The sequence below is a fragment of the Molossus molossus genome, unplaced genomic scaffold (genome assembly GCF_014108415.1).
Source record: "Molossus molossus isolate mMolMol1 unplaced genomic scaffold, mMolMol1.p scaffold_m16_p_13, whole genome shotgun sequence".
Taxonomy (NCBI): Eukaryota; Metazoa; Chordata; class Mammalia; order Chiroptera; family Molossidae; genus Molossus; species Molossus molossus.
Window position 1 is genome coordinate 49139291 of NW_023425348.1, and position 10167 is coordinate 49149457.

The 10167-nt window shown below is 38.2% G+C and overlaps 2 protein-coding genes across 2 annotated transcripts; both read left to right on the top strand.

The window, feature by feature from the left end:
- Window positions 1-784: 784 nt before the first annotated feature.
- Window positions 785-1726, top strand: LOC118628774 (olfactory receptor 52H1-like). Its single transcript, XM_036259723.1, has one exon. The coding sequence runs from the start codon at window positions 785-787 to the stop codon at window positions 1724-1726; it is 942 nt and encodes a 313-aa protein (XP_036115616.1).
- A 6539-nt stretch (window positions 1727-8265) lies between these two features.
- LOC118628849 (olfactory receptor 52H1-like) lies at window positions 8266-9216 on the top strand. The gene has a single exon (XM_036259830.1). It carries the CDS (start codon window positions 8266-8268, stop codon window positions 9214-9216), a length of 951 nt encoding a protein of 316 aa, XP_036115723.1.
- Window positions 9217-10167: the final 951 nt, after the last annotated feature.

The window sequence follows — 10167 nt, forward strand, 5'->3', positions numbered from 1 at the left end:
AGGTTCAGGGCATTGCCCCTGAAGCCGTAAATTATCCCCTGAACTCACTGCTCTCTGCCTGAGTCAGGGGAATGCATCTGTCTTGTCCCTGTGCATTTTGTGGTAGGTGCATTCTCTTATTCACATCCCAGAAAGATCTATCCTAACGTAAACTGTATTTTAATACAGTGTGAAAAAAAAAAAAAATGTCTGATACTGCCCACAGTACTGGAGTTTGTCATTTATTTTCCTTCCCTTTTCATTATATTTTTTCTTCTGCTTTATTGAAACTCTTCAGCTTAGTTAATCAAATCTGTTGTCTGAAACATAGTAAGTATTTCCTTTATAAAGGTCAGTTACTGTACCATTTAATATTTTTAGTCTCTCTCTCTTTCTCCCCTTCTTACCCTCCCTCACCTACATCTCTTTCTCTCTATATATATTTCATGTAAACCTGGGCCTATTCTACATAAAATGCTTTTAGAAAGGGACACAGTTATTTAGGTTTAAGCATACAAAATTGCTGATGTACAAAAATAACCATTTCCTATGGGTTATTAAAAATATATAATACATAAATAAGTGACGGGCTAATGGTAAAGAAAATGGGGCAATATCAAGTTAATTTTATAGGAGCCAGCTCATCTAGGGGGCTGGGGGTGCTTATCATGTAGGAACCCTGAATGAGACAGTTGCAGACCTCAAACATGTGCAGTACCAGAGTGGGAGTATTTTTTATAGCCCATTCTGACAGCTGATTTGTCTTCAGGTCTTAAAACCCAGCAGATCCCAGACTGCAGAGACCATGTATAACTTGAGCTGTTACAACCCTAGTACCTTTATTCTTGTTGGAATACCTGGCCTGGAGAAGTTCCACATATGGATTGGGATTCCCTTTTGTATCATCTATGTTGTGGCTATTGTGGGCAATTGCATCCTCCTCTACCTCATTGCAGTTGTACACAGTCTGCACGAACCCATGTTTTTCTTCCTCTCTATGCTGGCTGCCACAGACCTCGTCTTATCCACTACCATAGTGCCCAAACTGCTCAGTAACCTTTGGCTTGGCTCACAGGACATAACCTTCTCTGGTTGTCTCACCCAGATGTTCTTCCTCCACTTCAGCTTTGTGGTGGACTCAGCCATCCTACTGGCCATGGCATTTGATCGCTATGTGGCCATCTGCTTCCCACTGAGATATACCACCATCCTGACTCCACAGGTGATCATCAAGTTTATGGTAAGCATTGTTGTGAGAAGCTTCTCTGTTATCCTGCCGGATGTTTTTCTGCTGAAGCGGTTACCCTTCTGCAGAACACGTGTCATCCCCCACACATACTGTGAGCACATCGGGGTTGCTCGGCTTTCCTCTGCTGACATCTCCATTAACATCTGGTATGGATTTGCTGTGCCTCTGATGACTGTCATCTCAGATGTGATCTTTATTGCTGTTTCCTATATCTTCATCCTCCGTGCTGTCTTTCACCTCTCATCCCAGGGTGCCCGCCAGAAAGCCCTCAGCACCTGTGGCTCTCATGTCTGTGTTATCCTCATGTTTTACACTCCTGCCTTCTTTTCCATCCTTGCTCATCGCTTTGGACACAGTGTCCCTCGAAACATGCTCATCCTATTCGCCAATCTCTATGTGGCCCTTCCTCCTGCTCTGAATCCTATCGTTTATGGAGTGAAGACCAAGCAGATTCAAGACAAATTTATTCTCCTTTTCTCTTTGAAGAAGACACGATGAATGGGGAGGGCCACTGAAGGCAAAGTTTGGGTAAAATTGATGGGTGAAATTTTATATAACACAAGAAGGCATAAAAAGAAAACCTGGGGTAGGGCGGGAGCTGGGTAGAGGTGGGGGAAAGGGGGGGGTGATGAGGGACGTTTGTAATATTCTCAATAATAAAAATAAATTTTGAAAAACTAACACAATTAAAAATAAATAAAAGCAAAGCTGTAACTCTTATTAATATAAAAATTGAGAGCTCTACCAATGTGCAAAATATAGGCAAGAAGAAGATAGAAGAAAGAAAATCGAGAGTTATAGAACATCAAGAGTTTTCTTGGTTTAGTTTTCTTCCCATTTGTATCAAGAAGGTAGGTGGGTATAGAAGAGCATGAAGACTAAGGTCTACATTTTTCCTATTGCTGATTTTGAGATATTCGAAGGTTAGATATTTCCTAACATGAAACTCATCCCTGTGTTTCTCAGTTTCTGAACTAAAGGAAAAGTATGTTGCCCTTCCTCTTGAAGTCTCTGTTGATTCTCTCTACCGCAACTATCAAACTTACTGCTTCACACTTGAGTCCTGATTCTGTCCAGCGTTCATTCATCCTCCCGAGACTTTGACTCACTCTACTTTTTTCCTACCTGTCTCAGATTACATAGAGTAGATTTTTTTTGTTTCTCTTTCCAGTTGTATGCTCCAAGAAAAATTATACTACTCTTGGTCCATATTCTACAAGTATTAACATATTTGGTTAAAATAATCATGAGAGGGTAATATTAGTTCATTCATTTCACAAATGAGGAAACTGAGAATTATAAAGATGACAGAGAGACAATAAGTAGATTTAGGATCTTAAACTAGATCTGTCTGATTCTGAATTCTTCACCCAGTTGCCTCCTAGATATATACTCACTTGAATGGCTCACAAACTTTTCAAACCTAATTTCTCTAAAACTGACCTGGAAACTCACTAACTTCCTCCATAAAAAGGGCTCTTCCTTTTCTGTCTTCCTTGGAGGTAAATGGCACAACCACAAACATGAATTGCAAAGCCAGAAACCTGTGGCTTCTCTTTGCTTTATCTTACATCACTCCCTGACAAAATTAACTCGATATTTGAGTTGAATGTTGAATTTTGAAGTGCTTATATGTCATTCCAGTAGATATATACATCCCACTCTCACCTTTCGTATGGCCACCAAACTTGTCTGGGCCTTTATCTATCATCTGTCTCTAGGAGAGTATTTCAAAGTCATCTTTTTAAAGGGGTTTCAACCCTGCTCCATTCAATCCACTCACTCCATAAGAGCCAGAGTGATATTTTTATGATTTACATGATTGTGTCATTTTGTGCCTTGAAACTCTTCAATAATTTCATTGTCCTCAAGATCATTCATAAGTATTGTTCTTAGGGGCACGGCAGGGAATTGAAGACTTTCATAAAGCAAACAAACAAAAACATGAGATTCAGAGCCTTGCACTTAGTTTACATTTATTTATAAATCATTTTTGTTATTTTCACCTCATTTGCACTCCCCTGACTCTTTGAGCAAATAATTGCAGAATTGATTTTTTTGGTGTGTTGTCCTACAAAGTGTCCTATTATTTTACCAAAAAAATAAATAAAACTTGGTGTGGGTAGAATATATACTGAGTGGAGTTGTGTGGAAAGCCAACTATGTTTCTCTTAAGAAACTGTCCCAGGGTAAAAACATCTATTTCTTAAAATTTCCACTGGGAAGAAGCCATACTTTTAATAAAAAAGGAATGCATTAAATTAACTTGGAAGTAACAAGTAAAACTCCACAGGGCACTTATATTTTGTAGGCACCTGGTGATTTGCGATACCAGGGACCTAAGCACCTGTGAGTTGGACCAGCACACTCTTCAGCAGAAAGCAATGGTAAACCACTGCTGCATTTTCTTTTCTCCATCTCCATCTTTCTCATCTTTTTACTTCGAAAATCCTATGATGAAACTGTTCTTTCATTCATAGGGTCACTAAGAGTCAGAGTTGACTAGATACCAGGTAACAACAATAAAATATAAAGTAAAATTGGCAAAATGAGATTTTTTTTTTTCATCCTCAACCGAGGACATTTTTCCATTTTTTGTACAGATAGAGTGGGAGGAAGAGAGAGGAAGAGAGAGAGAGAGAGAAACATCGATGTGAAGGGACACATCGAGTGGCTGCCACCCGCACGACCAACCAGGGCCGGGGATAAACTGCAACCAAGGTACGTGCCCCTAGCGGGAGAAACCGGGTCTCTCTGGACCGCAGGCTGACGCTCTAACCGCTGAGCCAAACCGGCCAGGGCGAGATAAGATATTTTGTGTGTGTGTGTGTGTGTGTGTTGGCATTTTCTTTCTTTTCTTTTATTTATTTAATTAATTTATTTTTGTTACATGTAATTCTCCTTCCCCCCCCATTGACACCCCCCCCCATTTTTGTCTGTGTCCACTGGTTATGCTTATATGCATAAGTTCTTTGGTTTCTTTTTCCCTCCCCCTTGCCCCCTTCTCTGAAGTTTGTCAGTCTGAACCCTACTTCTATGTTTCTAGGTCTATTTTGTTCATCATCTTATTTTGTCCATTATATTCTACAAATAAGTGAGATTATGTGATACTTGTCTTTCTCTGATTGATTTATTTCGTTTAGCATAATATTCTCTGGGTCCCTCTGTGTTGTCTCAAAGAATAAGAGATCTTTCTTTCTTACAGATGCATAGTATTCCATTGTGTACATATACCACAGCTTTTTTATCCACTCATCTATTGATGGACACTTGGGCTGTTTCCAGATCTTAGCAATTATAAATAGTGTTGCTATGAAGATAGGGATACATATATTTTTCTGATTGGTGTTCAGGCTTCTTAGGATATATTCCTAAAAGTGGGATCACTGGATCAAATGGCAGTTTAATTTTTAATTTTTTGAGGTAACACCATAGTGTTTTCTGTAGTGGCTGCACCAGTCTGCATTCCCACCAAGACCACCAACTTACACCATACACAAGAATAAACTCAGGATGGATAAAAGACTCATGAATCCATAAAAATCCTAGAAGAAAATGTAGGCAACAAAATTGACATTTTCTTTAATGTCTTTAATGACCTTTAGGTAGTTCAGAAGATACCCATAAAGGTACTATTTTACTCATTCCACTATTCTAATAATTCTATACTTTTTTGCTTATGTGTTTACTTATATACACCTATATTATGAGCTCCTGGAAAGCACAAACTTAGTCCTAGGCATATTCTTATACCTTGTCTTATGAAAATATCTGGCATACCATGTATTCTCAATAAAGTTTTCACACATATCCAAACTTCATCAGAAACCCTTTCCTCCATGCCAACCCCAACTTTTTTTTTTCTTCCTTCTTTATCCACCTTAGATTCCATGGTATATTATTTTCGTGTAATTTATCCTAAGCTAAATTTGTCCTAACCTCAACCATCTATTCTACATACTTTTTAAAAAACATATATTATAGAAATCTTAATGAAATCACCCTTGTATTTGGGGGATGTTGGAGAAAATGACCCCGTAGGACTGACTGACATTACTGTTAATGATACCATACTTGCCCAGCTTCAACTTCTCAAGGCATCTTTTTCTTTTCTTCTCTTCTACTAGAGCCTTCTCTTTGTTTTTTTGCCTGGCAATTATTTAAGCTTCAGTTAACAATCCTTCTCCAGCTATTTCTTCTTTAACCATGAATATAGATTCTATCTCCTGCATACATTCTCATTGCACAGGAATTATATTTCAGGACTTATCACAATTTTAATAAGGTGATTGCATTTGCCCTCCCCACCCCTTATGCCACCGAGGACCAGGGTAGTGTCTGCCATTTTCACTATTACATTCCTATCACCTGCAAAGCTCCTAATTCATAATAAACAAGCAATAAATATTTTAGATTGTTAAGAACGGAAGCAAATGCGTTGTTAATGAATAAAATCTTCATTTTGAATAATGGGAAGCTGTCTGAATTTGTGACTCTATCTAATCAGAGAAAAAAATTATGGCGAGTCCTAGAGACTTATTTTCTGTATAGTAAGTTAATAGTTGTTTTCTCACTTATTTCTCAGAGTTCTTTAAATTACACATTTCCAAGTTATTATTCCCTTTTCATATATACAGAAACTGATTTTCAAAACAGGTAAGTATTTTGTTAGAGCACAAAGGGAAGGCTGAGTAAAACAAGAGATAAATCCCAGATATTTGGTCACTTGACATTGAAAATAGACTTTTTCATTAAACCAATAAAAGGTCGTATAAAGGATTTTCCTTTTGGAAGGACAATGCTGTACCCAGGCTGGATATCTCTGGTTTTCAGGCCTGCGTGTATTTGGTATTAGAGATTTGCCCCCACACAAATAGATTATTAGTCTGCACTTTAAGAAATGACCTAAACACAACGTTAGTGATGATTCATCATGAAAGGAAGAGGAAGAGAAATGCCAAGCAAGACTGAACATTGAAATAAGAATCTGAGAGAAAAAAAAGGGGGGCCTCTTCACACCTGAAAGGGGGAGATGGCAGTGGCAGTGAGGTGAGAAATGTCTCCAGATATTTATCTAAGGCTAGAAACACATTCATTTAATTCCACAGACATTTGCTGATTATCCACTATAAAATACGCTCTGCCAAGAATTCGGAAGAAAATAAAACAGTCTCTGCAGAAGTTTTAGGCACTAGACTAGACCTGGTAACATGGTAGAGCTGACTCTTGTCAGGGTTGTTTCTGTAAAAATCAAATTACTAATCAAGCTAGATTAAGGACCACACATCTTGGATTCCACAATTCCCAAGCCACCATTAATATGAGCTGAGGTGCAAGTTTTTAAGCTGGGAAAGTGTTAATTGGTAAAATTCTTGCTCCTGTCCTACACTGACTTGGGACCGTGGGACCTGAAGCCCGTGGGTTCCTCTGGTTCAGAAGTCCTCTATTCTAACTTGTCTCTAATCCCTGGAGCAAACAAAGGAAGTACATTTCCAATCCACTCCTCCAGTCTGTGTTTGTTCTTCCCTACTATGAGCATGATTCTATGTCTGTCTCTTGTTCCTGCATCTGTCCTTACTGACCCTAGGGCTGCTTCTTTTGATCTTTGGTCTGTTTTTTGCCTACTGTATTTATACACTCTTTAGTCCTTACCCAGACATTTCCAGGACCAGGACCTCCAAGGTATATACCGGTGGTGAGCAATGTACAATTATTAAGGAGTAAAGTCAATAGGGAGTAGAGCTGATGAGAAATGGAACTATGAAGAGGGGAAAAGGAGGTGGTAAAAGAGTGGGTTATAGGAAATCAGAAAAGCCAAAATTAGAACTTTGAATACAGATTCTGTGTCTATTAGGAGCTTAATTTTGAGCCCCTTTCACTGAACTCCTTAAAATGATTCCAGGTTTTTCTGAAGCTCAAAATTTATAATGCTAATGATGTAAAAAAAATTAAAGATTGATTTAAGACTAGCTGTACCAGAGTGGGTCAGCAATCTGGGGATTAAAATTTGCTTTGCCACTTCAGATAATTTTAGGTTATCTTACATGTATAAACATGGGTTTGAATTTGTGAGTGCATTTATAAATGAGTGTTCTGTTGTTTTTTTGGGATGACAGGGGCAAGTGCTAAGATACCCACTCACACTCTACACCATGGAGAAGCACAGACACACAGAAAGTTGAACAGTTGCTTTCTGGCTTGGGTCTTAAAACAGTCCTTCTGTGACCCATGGACAAACCATGGCTATTTATTTTCCTGAAAGAGGCAGAGGAGAGATCTTCTCAGAGACACACTAAGAATAAAAAAATAAAGAAAGGAAGAAGTACAATGTATAGACTGTAGTACTTCATGATCAAGATATTCCTGAAGGACCAGTCCTGTGTCTAGTGCAGGGCAAGAGGTAGAGATACAGGGCATATTATTGCAATATTCATAATCTCAGGCGAGAAGAGAAAAATGCTCAGCAATCAGTTGGAGACCATTAAATAAGATGGGGGTAGTATGCCTGCTAAAGACAAAAATCCTATTCAGGATTCTGTGATCAAAGATAGAGACAGTGTTAGTAGATGAAAGACAAAGTACAGTGAGTAACAACTGAGAAGTTTCAACAAAGGATGGTAATGTGAAGACATGGAGCTTTTTATTTTATATAGAATGTTGAAGGTGAGTGAGGAGGGTGCCATTCATCTCCTCACATCTAGCTATGACCTTTCTCTGCCTAATGTTATTCTGGCACATCTTGTTTTAGAAAACTTCTTGGATTGCTGGTAACTAGGCAGGACTGAATTAAAAGTTATATGACTTGTGTCTCCAGGGAAAAATTATTTTGATACCCCTCATTGTGACTTAAAATCGTGACTAAAAGTTGGGCAGATTTTTATAAGTAGAGAATAGAAATAGACAGTTGATCACTTTGTAGAGCTGAAAGTTAGGTGGTAACGTTGGAAAAGGCTCAGAGGTGGGTGTCTATAGATTATTGTAACAATCAACCATGACATTTTTATTTTCAGTCCATGAGACACAACCAATCCAAGATCATGATGACCACATTCAACTTGAGCAGCTTCAATCCAGGCCCATTCATCCTACTGGGAATCCCAGGGATGGAGCAATTCCATGTCTGGATTGGAATTCCCTTCCTTATTATCTACCTTGTGGCCCTAACAGGCAACAGTGTTCTTCTCTACCTTATTTCCATGGAACGCAGCCTTCATAAGCCCATGTTCTTTTTTCTCTCTATGCTGGCTACTACCGATCTCATCCTTTCTAATACTTGTGTACCCAAAACATTCAGCATCTTCTGGTTAGGTCCTCAGGAAATCACCTTTCCTGGATGCCTTACTCAGATGTTTTTTCTCCACTACAGCTTTTTCATGGGTTCTGCCACCCTCCTGGCCATGGCATTTGATCGCTATGCTGCTATTTGCTTCCCCCTAAGATATACCACTATCCTCACCCGTCAGCTTATTACTAAGATTGTAATGGGTATTGTCAGCAGGAGCTTTTGTGTTATCTTCCCATGTGTGTTCCTAGTAAAGCGACTGCCTTTTTGCAGAGCACTCATCATTCCCCACACATACTGTGAGCATATGGGTATTGCCCAACTTGCCTGTGCGGACATCTCCATCAACATCTGGTATGGCTTTGCTGTACCTGTAATGACTATTATGTCAGACCTGGTCTTCATTGGCATCTCCTACATGCTTATCCTTCGTGCTATCTTTAATCTTTCATCTCAAGATGCCCGCCAAAAAGCCCTTAATACATGTGGCTCCCATGTATGTGTTATTTTTATATTCTACACACCAGCCATGTTCTCTGTCCTCACCCATCGTTTTGGTCACAATATTCCTCACTCATTCCACATACTAATTGCCAACCTCTATGTAGCCATTCCTCCTGCACTCAATCCAATCATCTATGGGGTGAAGACAAAGCAGATTCAGGAGAAAATCATCCTTCTCTTCTTCCTTAAAAGGACCCGGTGACATGAGACTGAGAGCATGGGAAAGAAAATAGGTAAGTGTATTGGTTTTGGAATACTGTTAGTTTTTTAAAAGCTAGAGTCTCTGCAGTGATGACTTAGATATATGTGAAATTCTAGAAATGCACTGTGTGTTATAGGATCAGTGAGACAAGATAAGGAGGTAGATGTCAAAAGAAGTGACAAAGAAGTTAAAGAAGATTATGTCTGCCTGAAAAGATAAATCAGAGAGAAATTTCTATCTCATTTGAGATGTATTTTCAAGATTTAGGGAATAAAATTTTGATCACATATAATGTGGATAGAATATTATTCTTATAAATAAGAGTTATGAGTCAAGTTCTAGCAATTTGAGAAAACTTTGTAGGACACTTTCCAGAGGAGAGTTTGCAAAGCAAATGATTACCTTATTTTAAGAATCAACAAAGAAAATTGTTAATCTAAGAAAGCAGTTCTCAAATTTTGGTGGGTATCAGAATCAGCTTTGTAGAAATGTGAAATGTCATTCTCTATCCTATTTCAATGAACCTCTGTGTAATTTAATAGTTATTTATGTGATTCTAATACCTAAGAAACTTAGCTCTTTCCAAATCAGAAAAGTATTTCCTGAGTTTAAATATAACATAACTCTTCTTTATGTTCCACATAACTGCTTTTTGCCTAGTATTAATAATCCATCTGAAAGCTCAGCAATTTTTAATTTAATCTTATAAAAATATATTATCAAGTATCTCTATAAATTGCAATAATCTTCTCAGCCTGAGTTATTTTTCCTCCTTTAAATGATTTTGGCTTCTGACACACACACACACAAAATTCTTGTTATGATTGTGGGTGATTTTAATTCCCATGTAGATTATCCTTTAGTAAGTTGATGCAGTAGATTTTTTCCCCCAAAATGACCACAATAATATATTCCATCTTCCGTGCTTTTCTACAGTGTGAATTTACCATT

What these genes read in the sequence shown, in the direction of transcription:
- LOC118628774 (XM_036259723.1), top strand. Translation starts at nt 785, where the DNA reads ATGTATAACTTGAGCTGTTACAACCCTAGTACCTTTATTCTTGTTGGA.
- LOC118628849 (XM_036259830.1), top strand. Translation starts at nt 8,266, where the DNA reads ATGATGACCACATTCAACTTGAGCAGCTTCAATCCAGGCCCATTCATC.